This window comes from Phocoena sinus, chromosome 8, assembly GCF_008692025.1.
Source record: "Phocoena sinus isolate mPhoSin1 chromosome 8, mPhoSin1.pri, whole genome shotgun sequence".
Lineage (NCBI taxonomy): Eukaryota > Metazoa > Chordata > Mammalia > Artiodactyla > Phocoenidae > Phocoena > Phocoena sinus.
The window spans coordinates 57,453,372-57,467,995 of record NC_045770.1 but is presented as its reverse complement, the minus strand read 5'-3'; the positions used below and the strand labels follow the sequence as shown (position 1 = coordinate 57,467,995).

General features: G+C 42.0%; 1 protein-coding gene across 9 annotated transcripts in view; it reads right to left on the bottom strand.

Moving 5' to 3' along the window:
* The window catches only part of XRRA1 (X-ray radiation resistance associated 1), a 103,390-nt gene extending 88,831 nt beyond the window's left edge, over positions 1-14,559 (bottom strand). For 4 of the 9 annotated variants that reach the window (XM_032640572.1, XM_032640567.1, XM_032640569.1 and 1 more), the window contains exons 1-3: positions 14,391-14,502; positions 11,854-11,909; positions 8,914-9,011 (exon numbers count right to left, since the gene is read on the bottom strand). In XM_032640572.1, the coding sequence (XP_032496463.1) occupies positions 8,914-9,007 (94 nt within the window). In that variant the 5' untranslated portion in view covers positions 9,008-9,011; positions 11,854-11,909; positions 14,391-14,502. Of the gene's footprint in view, positions 1-8,913; positions 9,012-11,853; positions 11,910-14,267 lie in introns of all 9 variants that reach the window. The other 5 variants (XM_032640576.1, XM_032640577.1, XM_032640574.1 and 2 more) reach the window with 4 other exon arrangements.
* Between the last annotated feature and the right edge of the window lie 65 nt (positions 14,560-14,624).

The following is a 14,624-nucleotide window of genomic DNA, read 5'->3' as shown; positions in this document are numbered from 1 at the left end:
AACAGAGAAGAGAAAGGGAAATCTCTCCCAGCAGCCTCAGAAGCAGCGGATTAAAGCTCCACAATCAACTTGACGTACCCTGCATCTGTGGAATACATAAATAGACAACGAATCATCCCAAATTGAGGAGGTGGACTTTGAGAGCAAGACTTATGATTTTATCCCCTTTTCTCCTTTTGGGAGTGTGTATGTGTATGCTTCTGTGTGAGATTTTGTCTGTATAGCCTTGCTTCCACCATTTGTCCTAGGGTTCTATCCGTACTTTTTAAAAAAAATTTTTTTTCTTAATAATTAATTTTAACAACTTTATTTTACCTTCTTTCTTTCTTTCTTTCCTTCCTTCCTTCCCTCCTTTAGACAAGGAATCATCCCAAATTGAGGAGGTGGACTTTGAGAGCAAGATTTATGATTTTTTTCCCCTTTTCCTCTTTTTGGGAGTGTGTATGTGTATGCTTCTGTGTGAGATTTTGTCTGTATAGCTTTGCTTCCACCATTTGTCCTAAGGTTCTATCCGTCCGTTTTTTTTTTTTCTTAATAATTATTTTTTAATTTAATAACTTTATTATATTTTACTTCATTTTATTTTACTTTCTCTTCTTTCTTTCTTTCTTTTTTCCTTCCTTCTCTCCTTCCTTTGTCCCACCATCCCTCCCTCCTTTCTTTCCTTTTCTTTCTTCCTTCCTTCCTTCCTTCCTTCCTCCCTCCCTTCCTTCCTTCCTTTCTTGCTACTTCTACTAATTGTTGCTCTCTACTTTTTCTCCCTTTTATTCTGAGCTGTGTGGATGAAAGGCTCTTGGTGCTGCAGCCAGGAGTCAGTGCTGTGCCTCTGAGGTGGGAGAGCCAACTTCAGGACACTGGTCCACAAGAGACCTCCCAGCTCCACATAATATCAAACAGCGAAAATCTCCCAGAGATCTCCATCTCAACACCAGCAACCACCTTCACTCAACGACCAGCAAGCTACAGTGCTGGACACCCTATGACAAACAACTAGCAAAACAGGAACACAACCCCACCCATTAGCAGAGAGGCTGCCTAAAATCATAATAAGTCCACAGACACCCCAAAACACACCACCAGACGTGGACCTGCCCACCAGAAAGACAAGATCCAGCCTCATCCACCAGAACACAGGCACTAGTCCCCTCCACCAGGAAGCCTACACAACCCACTAAACAAACCTTAGCCACTGGGGACAGACAGCAAAAACAACGGGAACTACGAACCTGCAGCCTGCAAAGAGGAGATCCCAAACACAGTAAGATAAGCAAAATGAGAAGACAGAAAAACACACAGCAGATGAAGGAGCAAGATAAAAACCCACCAGACCTAACAAATGAAGAGGAAATAGGCACTCTACCTGAAAAAGAATTCGCAATAATGATAGTAAAGATGATCCAAAATCTTGGAAACAGAATAGACAAAATGCAAGAAACATTTAACAAGGACCTAGAAAAACTAAAGATGAAACAAACAATGAAGAACAACACAATAAATGAAATGAAAAAGACTCTAGATGGGACCAATAGCAGAATAACTGAGGTAGAAGAATGGATAAGTGACCTGGAAGATAAAATAGTGGAAATAACTACTGCAGAGCAGAATAAAGAAAAAAGAATGAAAAGAACTGAGGACAGTCTCAGAGACCTCTGGGACAACATTAAATGCATCAACATTCGAATTATAGAGGTTCCAGAAGAAGAAGAGAAAAAGAAAGGGACTGAGAAAATATTTGAAGGGATTATAGTTGAAAACTTCCCTAATATGGGAAAGGAAATAGTTAATCAAGTACAGGAAGCACAGAGAATCCTATACAGGATATATCCAAAGAGAAATATGCCAAGACACATATTAATCAAACTGTAAAAAATTAAATACAAAGAAAACATATTAAAAGCAGCAAGGGAAAAACAACAAATAACACACAAGGGAATCCCCGTAAGGTTAACAGCTGATCTTTCAGCAGAAACTCTGCAAGCCAGAAGGGACTGGCAGGACATATTTAAAGTGATGAAGGAGAAAAACCTGCAACCAAGATTACTCTACCCAGCAAGGATCTCATTCAGATTTGATGGAGAAATTAAAACCTTTACAGACAAGCAAAAGCTGAGAGAGTTCAGCACCACCAAACCAGCTCTACAACAACTGCTAAAGGAACTTCTCTAGGCAAGAAACACAACAGAAGGAAAAGACCTACAATAACGAACCCAAAACAATTTAGAAAATGGGAATAGGAACATACATATCGATAATTACCTTAAATGTAAATGGACTAAATGCTCCCACCAAAAGACACAGATTGGCTGAATGGATACAAAAACAAGACCCATATATATGCTGTCTACAAGAGACCCACTTCAGACCTAGAGACACATACAGACTGAAAGTGAGGGGATGGAAAAAGATATTTCATGCAAATGGAAACCAAAAGAAAGCTGGAGTAGAAATTCTCATATCAGACAAAATAGACTTTAAAATAAAGACTATTAGAAGAGACAAAGAAGGGCACTGCATAATGATCAAGGGATCGATCCAAGAAGAAGATAAAACAATTGTAAATATTTATGCACCCAACATAGGAGCACCTCAATACATAAGGCAAGTACTAACAGCCATAAAAGGGGAAATGGACAGTAACACATTCATAGTAGGGGACTTTAGCACCCCACTTTCACCAATGGACAGATTATCCAAAATGAAAATAATTAAGGAGACACAAGCTTTAAATGATACATTAAACAAGATGGACTTAATTGATATTTATAGGACATTCCATCCAAAAACAACAGAATACACATTTTTCTCAAGTGCTCATGGAACATTCTCCAGGATAGATCATATCTTGGGTCACAAATCAAGCCTTGGTAAATTTAAGAAAATTGAAATTGTATCAAGTATCTTTTCCGACCACAACGCTATGAGACTAGATATCAATTACAGGAAAAGATCTGTAAAAACTACAAACACATGGAGGCTAAACAATACACTACTTAATAACGAAGTGATCACTGAAGGAAACAAAGAGGAAATAAAAAAATACCTAGAAACAAATGACAATGGAGAAACGACGACCCAAAACCCATGGGCTACAGAAAAAGCAGTTCTAAGAGGGACGTTTATAGCAATACAAGCCCACCTTAAGAAACAGGAAACATCTTGAATAAACAACCTAACCTTGCACCTAAAGCAATTAGAGAAAGAAGAACAAAAATACCCCAAAGTTAGCAGAGGGAAAGAAATCATAAAAATCAGATCAGAAATAAATGAAAAAGAAATGAAGGAAACGATAGCAAAGGTCAATAAAACTAAAAGCTGGTGCTTTGATAAGATAAACAAAATTGAAAAACCATTAGCCAGCCTCATCAAGAAAAAAAGGGAGAAGACTCACAGCAATAGAATTAGAAATGAAAAAGAAGTAACAACTGACACTGCAGAAATACAAAAGATCATGAGAGATTACTATAAGTAACTCTATGCCAATAAAATGGACAACCTGGAAGAAATGGACAAATTCTTAGAAATGCACAACCTGCCAAGACTGAATCAGGAAGAAATAGAAAATATGAACAGACCAATCACAAGCACTGAAATTGAAACTGTGATAAAAATCTTCCAAAAAACAAAAGCCCAGGACCAGATGGCTTCACAGGCGAATTCTATCAAACGTTTAGAGAAGAGCTAACACCTATCCTTCTCAAACTCTTCCAAAATATAGCAGAGGGAAGAACACTCCCAAATTCATTCTAAGAGGCCACCATCACCTTGATACCAAAACCAGACAAGGATGTCACAAAGAAAGAAAACTACAGGCCAATATCACTGATGAACTAGATGCAAAAATCCTCAACAAAATACTAGCAAACAGAATCCAGCAGCACATTAAACGGATCATACACCATGATCAAGTGGGGTTTATTCCAGGAATGCAAGGATTCTTCAATATACGCAAATCAATCAATGTGATACACCATATTAACAAATTGAAGGAGAAAAACCATATGATCATCTCAATAGATGCAGAGAAAGCTTTTGACAAAATTCAAAACCCATTTATGATAAAAACCCTGCAGAAAGTAGGCATAGAGGGAACTTTCCTCAACATAATAAAGGCCATATATGACAAACCCACAGCCAACATCATCCTCAATGGTGAAAAACTGAAAGCATTCCCACTAAGATCAGGATCAAGACAAGGTTGCCCACTCTCACCACTCTTATTCAACATAGTTTTGGAAGTTTTAGCCACAGCAATCAGAGAAGAAAAGGAAATAAAAGGAATCCAAATCGGAAAAGAAGAAGTAAAGCTGTCACTGTTTGCAGATGACATACTACACATAGAGAATCCTAAAGATGCTACCAGAAAACTACTAAAGCTAATCAATGAATTTAGTAAAGTTGCAGGATACAAAATTAATGCACAGAAATCTCTGGCATTCCTATACACTAATGATGAAAAATCTGAAAGTGAAATCAAGAAAACACTCCCATTTACCATTGCAACAAAAAGAATAAAATATCTAGGAATAAACCGACCTAAGGAGACAAAAGACCTGTATGCAAAAATTATAAGACACTGATGAAAGAAATTAAAGATGATACAGATAGATGGAGAGATATACCATGTTCTTGGATTGGAAGAATCAACATTGTGAAAATGACTCTACTACCCAAAGCAATCTACAGATTCAATGCAATCCCTATCAAACTACCACTGGCATTTTTCACAGAACTAGAACAAAAGCTTTCACAATTTGTAAGGAAACACCAAAGACCCCAAATAGCCAAAGCAATCTTGAGAACGAAAAACAGAGCTGGAGGAATCAGGCTCCCTGACTTCAGACTATACTACAAAGCTACAGTATCAAGACAGTATGGTACTGGCACAAAAACAGAAAGATAGCTCAGTGGAACAGGATAGAAAGCCCAGAGATAAACCCACGCACATATAGTCACCTTATCTTTGATAAAGGAGGCAGGAATGTACAGTGGAGAAAGGACAGCCTCTTCAATAAGTGGTGCTGGGAAAACTGGACAGGTACATGTAAAAGTATGAGATTAGATCACTCCTGAACACCATACACAAAAATAAGTTCAAAATGGATGAAAGACCTAAATGTAAGGCCAGAAACTATCAAACTCTTAGAGGAAAACATAGGCAGAACACTCTATGACATAAATCACAGCAAGATCCTTTTTGACCCACCTCCTAGAGAAATGGAAATAAAAACAAAAATAAACAAATGGGACCTAATGAAACTTCAAAGCTTTTGAACAGCAAAGGAAACCATAAACAAGACCAAAAGACAACCCTCAGAATGGGAGAAAATATTTGCAAATGAAGCAACTGACAAAGGATTAATTTCCAATATTTACAAGCAGCTCATGCAGCTCAATAACAAAAAAACAAACAACCCAATCCAAAAATGGGCAGAAGACCTAAACAGACATTTCTCCAAAGAAGATATACAGACTGCCAACAAACACATGAAAGAATGCTCAGCATCATTAATCATTAGAGAAATGCAAATCAAAACTACAATGAGATATCATCTCACACCAGTCAGAATGGCCATCATCAAAAAATCTAGAAACAATAAATCTGGAGAGGGTGTGGAGAAAAGGGAACCCTCTTGCACTGCTGGTGGGAATGTGAATTGGTACCGTCACTATGGAGAACAGTATGGAGGTTCCTTAAAAAACTGCAAATAGAACTACCATATGACCCAGCAATCCCACTACTGGGCATATACCCTGAGAAAACCATAATTCAAAAAGAGTCATGTACCAAAATGTTCACTGCAGCTCTATTTACAATAGCCTGGAGATGGAAACAACCTAAGTGTCCATCATCGGATGAATGGATAAAGAAGATGTGGCACATATATACAATGGAATATTACTCAGCCATAAAAAGAAACGAAATTGAGCTATTTGTAATGAGGTGGATAGACCTAGAGTCTGTCATACGGAGTGAAGTAAGTCAGAAAGAGAAAGCCAAATACCGTATGCTAACACATATATATGGAATTTAAGGGAAAAAAATGTCATGAAGAACCTAGGGGTAAGACAGGAATAAAGACACAGACCTGCTAGAGAACGGACTTGAGGATATGGGGAGTGGGAAGGGTGAGCTGTGACAAAACGAGAAAGAGGCATGGATATATATACACTACCAAACGTAAGGTAGATAGCTAGTGGGAAGCAGCCGCATAGCACAGGGAGATCAGCTCGGTGCTTTGTGACCGCCTGGAGGGGTGGGATAGGGAGGGTTTGGAGGGAGGGAGACGCAAGAGGGAAGAGATATGGGAACATATGTATAACTGATTCACTTTGTTATAAAGCAGAAACTAACACACCATTGTAAAGTAATTATACTCCAATAAAGATGTTAAAAAAAAAAAGTGCAAATACAGGCTTCCCAAAGAAATACGCAATTTTGCCTTAAAACTGAAGCATCAGCTCTTCTCTGAGTTTTCAGCTTGCCTGTCCTATAGATTTCAGACTTGCCAGCCTCCACATTTCATAAACCAATTCCTTAAAAATATATAATTTATATATGTGTGTTGGTCCATATATATAAACACATATATGTATATGAAAACAAAACTTGTAGGAGATACATACACACACACACACACACACACACACTGACGTACATACACACATCTTATTGATTCTATTTCTCTGAAGAACCCTGACTGATACAGTATCCATAGAAGTTTCTTGTCTGTAAAAGTTATTATTGTGATGTTTTAATAGTGATTTTCCCCCAAAAAAGTAATTTTCTATTTCCTTAATTCCTTCTACATTTATTAACTGTAATTCTATTGTAAGGAAGGACTCTTCCTTCTCCCCCACTTATTTATGTATTCTTAATTTAATTGTATCAGCATGGGATCATGACTATTTACTTATTCTATGGATTCCAACCCAATTCTACCTTTATTTATTTTGCCGCTCATATTGTTCCAGCTTTGGCCACTGGGCGCTCCTTCAGTTTGGCACCTATGTCCTTTCAAACTGCCCCCATCATTTTTCTGAGCACTGCTTTATTTTCTGGCACCACACAGTGTTCCAGGCTCAGTATGTATTTTTCTTGCCTCAGCTCTAGAAACAGGTTTTTGTCTTAGGAGCCCTGGCTTTGTTTACTGGAGAATGGTATTTAGAAATCAACATCTAGGCAGCAGGCATGCTCTTTGCGACTGAGGTATCATTGCCCTCTGTGGGCCAGGAAATACATGTACATATACCAACACATGCAGATACATATGGCTATATTTATTTCTCTATCTGTCCATTTATGTGTGTGTGAGGGGGTGTGGATGTGAAATCATGAGTGCATACTGAGAGCTCCATGGGAGGGTTTTCAACAGATAGGTGGCCAAAGAAGGTCTCTGTGTGAAAAATGAAACCACTCAAGAGAAGTGGGGAGCACAGGCTGGAGGAGAAGGTTCTTCTACTATTCCATGTACAGAGCGACCAGCACGTCATTTCATCTAGGGTAAGCTAGGGGTACTTCTCCCTTGCTCTACCCTTTCAAAGCGGCAAATCCAATCCAGTGAACCCACACTTCTCGGCAGCGTTCCATCTGCAGGACTCTGCTCAGCATAGGAGGAGTCCCTGCCCCAGGGGCGTCTTTAACTAGATAAATGTTTGAAAAACTACTTAGCAGAGTCAAGTTTAAGCCATTTTATTTAGGAGCTGGGCAGACTATAATTACGCATCAAGTGAGAAACACAGAAAGGAAGACGGCTTTCAAGAGAGGATGGGCACTGACAGATGGAGTAGCTGGATACGGCTTACTGGAAGAACTGGGAGAAGGGCTGGGCCTTGCGGGATGGGAGGTGTTTGGATAACTGGGATGAGGGCTGGAATGTTCTGGGCGAATGTTAAAAAGCTATGTGAAAATATTATAAACACTATGGAACAGGGCATAAATCAAGGAAAGGGGTTGTAAAAAAGGATAAGGGGGGTTAGAGCAGAAGGTAAAGGAACTAGCAGTGAGAAGTCACTAAACAGAAGGGAACACTATGGTTAGATGTGCACTTTAGAAGGTTCCCTGAGAACCCTTGTGCACTGTTGGTGGGAATGTAAATTGCTGCAGCCACTGTGGAAAACACTGTGGAGGTTCCTCAAAAAACTAAAAACGTAACTACCATATGACCCAGCAATTCCACTCCTGGGTATATATCCAAAAAAAACAAAGTCACTAATTCGAAAACATACATGCACCCCAATGTTCATAGCAGCATTACTTACAATAGCCAAGACATGGAAACAAGCTTAAGTGTCCATCAACAGAGGAATGGATAAAGAAGATGTGGTACATATATACAACAGAATACTACTCAGCCATAAAAAAGAATGAAATTTTGCCATTTGCAACAACATGGATGGGCTTGGAGGGCATTATGCTAAGTGAAATAACTCAAACAGAGAAAGATAAGTACTGCATGATATTGCTTCTATGTGGAATTTTAAAAATACAACAAACTAGTGAATATAACATAAAAGAAGCAGACCCACAGATACGGAGAACAAACTAGTGGTGACCAGTGGGTGGGGGGGTGGTGAAGGGGCAATATAGGTGTGAGAGAGTGGGAGGTACCAACTGCTGGGTGTAAGTCAGGCTCAAGGATGTATTGTACAACATGGAGAATATAGCCAATATCTCTAAATGGAAAGTAACCTGAAAAAAACTGTATAAAAATAAAAGAATTCTAATAAATAAATAAAATTTAAAAAAAATAAGGCTCCCTGAGACTGCTGGGGGGAGATGGATTGGAAGGGAAGGGATTGTGTAGGGGCAGGGAACAGCAGGGAAGGGGTTGAAGGGAAGAAATGGGTGTCAGGGACATTCTGAAGCAGGAGCCGGGTGTGAGGCAAACGTACTGATACGAGAAGTCACCTGACCTTCCTCTGGCATCCGAAGCAGATTTTTGGCCGGAAAGCAGTTGCTCAGATAAGGCTTCCCATCATCCAGTTTGTAGACTCCTGAGGAGGCCATGTCCCTGAGAGCCAAGCAAGGAAAGCAAGAAAGTAAGGAGTGAGAAGGGACAGGGCTGCTCTCTCACCCCAACACAGTCTGTGAACTCACCAGGACCACCCCTAACACACGCCCTAACTCCGAGGCCCTAGAAGCCCACTATCCTGCTTCAGAAATGGGCCGGCCCTTTAGATAACAAGGGAGATAGGCCCTGGGTTTTTCGGTTCAAATCAACCGTAGCTCAGTGAAACAGTAGAAAAAGCATCACTTTTGGGCTCAGACAGACCTGGTTTGAATCTTGGCTCTTGCCTGACTCGTTGACTGGGAAAATTCTCTACCCCTCTAAGCCTCAGTTTCCTCACCTGTAAAATGTCTACCTTAATAGACAAAGGAGAAGATCAACTTGGAAAGGTAGTGCCTGGTACATATTAAGTGTTCACTAGCTATGTTCTTTGTTTTGAGTTCAGGGAAGAGAGCTCTCATACTTTAGGCAAGATGATGTGCAAATAATGAGATGTGAACTGGATAAATTGGGTTTGAGAGATGAACTGAGTTTTCTGATAGAGAGAAGGATAAGCATTAATAGAAAGGGCCACAGGATTAAGGGCACGGTGGTGGGTACATCTGGCACAGTAAAGAAAGAACCTGACCCAGGAAGGGGAAGGAGGTGTGTTTGGGAGTCTTGGACAATAAGGCTGAATGGGAAGGAGGGTGCCTGCTTCTGAAGGCCTTCAGTGCCAGGCTAGGAGCCCAGGCTCCACACTGTAGGTAACGGAGAGACGTGGATGATATCTAAGTTGGGGAGAGCCATGACCCAAGCTGGGCTTTAGAGAGGTCTGACAAATATAATGCCTGGTGAAATGGGATTCCATTGGTCAGAAGTCACGAAAATTCCAGCTCAGAAGTACACTCACCTCTTTCATTAAATCTTTCATCGTCTCCCACCTAGAACACTGCAACAGTCTTCTGACTGGATTCCCACTGAGCAAGCTTGAGCCTGGCCTTGAAGGCCCCTGGAGACCTATGTCCTAACTTTCCAGCTCCAGTCACTCCACCCAAGAGGCTCACAGAATCATTTTCTATTCCCCCAAACACATTCGGTCTTCCATGCCTTTGTTCTTAGAGTTCCTTTGGCCTAAAATAGGTCTATCCACCTTGCTCATCTGGCAGATCTCATGCTTTAAGATTCAGCTCAGGGCTTCCCTGGTGGCACAGTGGTTGAGAGTCCGCCTGCTGATGCAGGGGACATGGGTTCGTGCCCCGGTCCGGGAAGATCCCACATGCCACGGAGCGGCTAGGCCCATGAGCCATGGCCGCTGAGCCTACGCGTCCAGAGACTGTGCTCCGCAACGGGAGAGGCAACAACAGTGAGAGGCCCGCGTACCACAAAAAAAAAAAAAAAAAGATTCAGCTCAAATGCCACTTCCTTTAGGAAAACAATCTCTTATCAAAGATCTAAATTTTTTGAACCTTAAGCTCTTAGAGATTGAGATTTTTCTTTAAAAGGATCCAGTCATTCCCTAATCTGCTTTGGGATAGCTTCAGACAATTTGGGGTAGCAGACGTTTGGGAACCCGGCCAGGGGAAGGGAGACCCTGGCAAGAATGCGGAACCCTGAGATGGAGGGTCTGGGAAGAGATTCAGTACAAAGAAGGAGCAGAGTGGAGAGCTGGGATCAGGTGTCCTGAGAAAATGTTTCCTGGAAGTGACAAATATGAAAAGTAGAGGGGTGCAGTAGGAGGCGGCAACAATTTTAGAGACAAGAGACTTAAATTTGAGACTAGTTTCTACTGCTAAGTGGAGTGACCTTCTGCAAATCACTTTACCTCTTTGGGCCTCAGATTTCTCACATATAAAATGAGGATTAAAACCTGTGCCTCAGGGAATTGTTGTGAGAATTAAATGAGGTAATAGAAAAAACAAGCTTCTTTCTAGACCCAGTCCAGATGCCATCCCTTCCATAAAGTGCTCACTGAACCTACCAGAGGGACATAATTGCTGTTTTAGCTAAACTCTGGAGTTTTTCTTCTGTAAGTCTTTCATGGCCAGACCCCTTTCTACCTCATAGGATTACTAACAATCATGAGGGGGCTGTTTCAAAGACCTCTGAACCTCCAAGTCTGGAAACATGTCCAATTCACTGTCATTCTTCCAGTCTTGGAAGGCTCATAGGAAACACCCAATAAACATATGTGAGCCAAATGAAGGGTACAATGGTACTCCCAGAGCCCAAGGGGTTTTATACATATTTCTAATCTCCCTGACTAGACTCTGAGCCCCTCTAGGAGAAGGATAGCATCTATGGTGTTCATCTCTTTACTCCCAGTACCTAACACCTGGCACATAATAGATTCCATAAGTACCTGTGGAATGAATGAGTGATCTTGACATCTCCTTTGGTTCAACACAGGGCACTGTGAATTTCCTGATCCCTGACCACTCTGAAAAGGGTTGGGGGCCCTTTCTATGTGCTTCCACGATACTCCATACTTCTCCTAGTATAACACTTATCATTTTATTATAATTGTTTTCTCCCTTTACCAACTTCCCACCTGCTATGGGGCCTATAATACCTAGTGACCTATACAATCCCAGAGCCTAGCATAGAGCCTAGAACACATTAAAAATGTGCTGGGAAGATGAAGGGATGGATGGATGGTTGGATGGGGAAGACGGTCATCCAGTCAATCTGTCTTTCAGGAAATCTCTCTTGTGACCAATCACACCTATCTGCTAGATGGGTGAATGAATGAATGAATGAATGAGTATATAGCTGCCTGGAAAATGTTAGAGAAGACGACTGCTGGAGAAAACTCCAGTAACTTACAGAATATGAGGACCTTGGTTCTGATCTGCATAGTACTTACTTGATCTTTGATTTTGGGAAAGATCTCTTGACTTCCTTTTTTTTTTGTTTCTTCACCTGTAAAATAGATATTGCACTCCTTCTTAGTTTGCCATTTAGAGCTCTTGAACTTTCTCATTAATTATATCCTACTGTGACCCTTTGATCCAAAATGTGTCTCACCTGGGGCCTAGAAAAATACTACAGGACTAAAGATCCCAGAAACAGATAGAAAAGAAATAGAGACAGAGACACAGACAAGGGGGTGGAACAAGAGAATAATTTTATGACAATGGGGTGGGGCTAGAGTGCTTAATAGGAAGTGCAAATCACAAATTAGAAAGGAAAGGATCATTTATATGACCATTTACACAAAATAAACTTATGCATGATAAAACCAGCAAAGACAAAGTTGAAAGGTAAGACACACACACACACACACACACAGAATAATGCTTCTCATCTGCATGAATTTGCTTTTTCCATTCTTTCAGTCTATCACACTTCTGCCCCTCTTCTTTGCCTGACGCATACAGAAGAACTTCCTGTATATCTCCCTCCTCAGGTTGACCCTCATCTGTGTTACCACCTCAGCCCACCTCTTAATGAAGGCACCGTGCCACACTGTATTATAATGGTCTGCTTACCTGTCTGTTCCCCACTCCTTACACCCTAACCTCAGTGAGCCTCTCTAAGGCCAGGCCTGGGTCCTACCTATATCTTTATCCCCAGCACCTCAAACAGGGTCTGGTCCATTGAAGAGTCTCAATTGAGTGCTTACTGAACTAAATGGAACCATGAACACAATACTATGGAGTTCTTCATTCTGTCTGCAAAGAAGGAAGAAGGATCAAGGAAGTTTCACAGGGTAGGTGACATTAGAGCTGGGTCTTGAAACATAAGTTATAAAAAGATAAAAAGCTACAGGGGCATCTGACTGGATTGCTTCACAGAGGTGAAGAAACTGCATCTAATAGTTTTTAGTAATAATTATGGTCATGTGGGTGTTAGCTTTATCAAGACGGGTGTTTTGTCTGTTATTCAGGGGTATGTGCCCAGTGCCAAGAACAGTGACCACTCCATAGTAAGTACTGTTTGTTCAATCATTTGGACACTTATATGAGGAATTCATGGGGAGTTAAAAAAAAATGATGCAGTGTAGTAGATTATTAAGTCCTATTATGTGATAACTCTAAGTCATTAGAGTAGGAGTTCCAGGTCTTTTCTGATCCCCTAGTATCCCTTAGTGCAGTTCCAAGCAATGTTGGTGCTCAATAAATATTTGTGTAAAAAAAAGAATTAATAAAAATCTGGAATATTATTACATCCTAAAACTGTAAAGGCAGGGCGGCAAAGGTGAGATAGGTTGAGACCTGTGACCCTTTACTAGAGTGCTTGCACCTGGACAAACAACTCCTTGAACAACAAAATACAAAGAAACTCGAAGGGACTAAAAGTAACTGCATGCATGCACAGCTGGGGCAAATTATGAACAGTAAGACACAAAAAGGCCAGAAGCCAACTGCCACTTCTGAGGTGTTAGGAGCAAAAGCAGGGTACTGCCCATGACCCCTGCACACAGCACCACCAAGGGGGTGGGAAGACCACCTAAGCCCCCCCTCCCACCTCACCCACCCATCCCCCCACCCTCACACCATTTAAGGGACCAGCTCACCCGCCACCCCTCCACCCCCACTTGTTTCTTGTTTTGCTCCCTCCTGCTGCAGGACGAGTCCCAATAAAGCCTTACCTGAATTCCCCGCCTGGCCTCTTACCAATTTCTATTGATTAAAGAGTCCAAGGACCCCAGGTGGTAACAAAGGGAGCATGACACTGGTTTGACGTCAAAAAAAAAAAAAAAAACAAACAAACATCTGGGGGCTTCCCTGGAGGCGCAGTGGTTAAGAATCCGTCTGCCAGCGCAGGGGACACGGGTTCGAGCCCTGGTCGGGGAGGATCCCACATGCCGCGGAGCAACTAAGCCTTTGCGCCGCAACTACTGAGCCTGCGCTCTAGAGCCCGTGAGCCCCAACTACTGAAGCCCGCGCGCCTAGAGCCCGTGCTCTGCAACAGGAGAAGCCACCGCAATGAGAAGCCCGCGCACCACAACGAAGAGCAGCCCCCGCTCGGCGCAACTAGAGAAAGCCCGTGTGCAGCAACGAAGACCCAACGCAGCCAAAAATAATAAATAAAATAAATTTATATTTTAAAAAATCTGGCTGCTAAGCTAGGTTCTGATACATGCTATCTGGCCTTGGTTAAGTGCCTTAGTTTCCTCACCTGACTGGTCCGTTAGGAGACTAAATGAGAGGATGGATATATACGCACTTAAGACAGTGCCTGGCAGGCAGTAGGCACTCAGTGAATGTGAGTTCTCTGTAACACGAAGACAATGCTAACAGCTAAGATGACAGTCACCAAAGAACCAGTACGTACAGTTTTACAGGGCTAGAAAAGGATGAAGGACGAGCTCCTGCCCCCTCCTTGCCAAACGCTACATCTGGGGCGGGGGAGACTCTAACCCGTCACGCAAACTAAGTTTCCAGTTTCCAGCCGCACCTGCCTCCGGCGTCGCTTCCGCCTCCGAGACGTCCGCGGGGGCGACGGCCCGGTCTGGCGGGTTGTGCGCCTGCGAGCCTCCCGGGGAACTCGGAGCCGCTCCACGGTGGCGCCTGCCACTACCCTCTCCACTCCTTAGTAACCGCGACGCGGCGGCTGCCCGAGTACGCGGCAACTGCTGACTGGAGCTTCTAATTACTACAAGTTCCGGCAACCCCGCGGCCACTTCCGCTG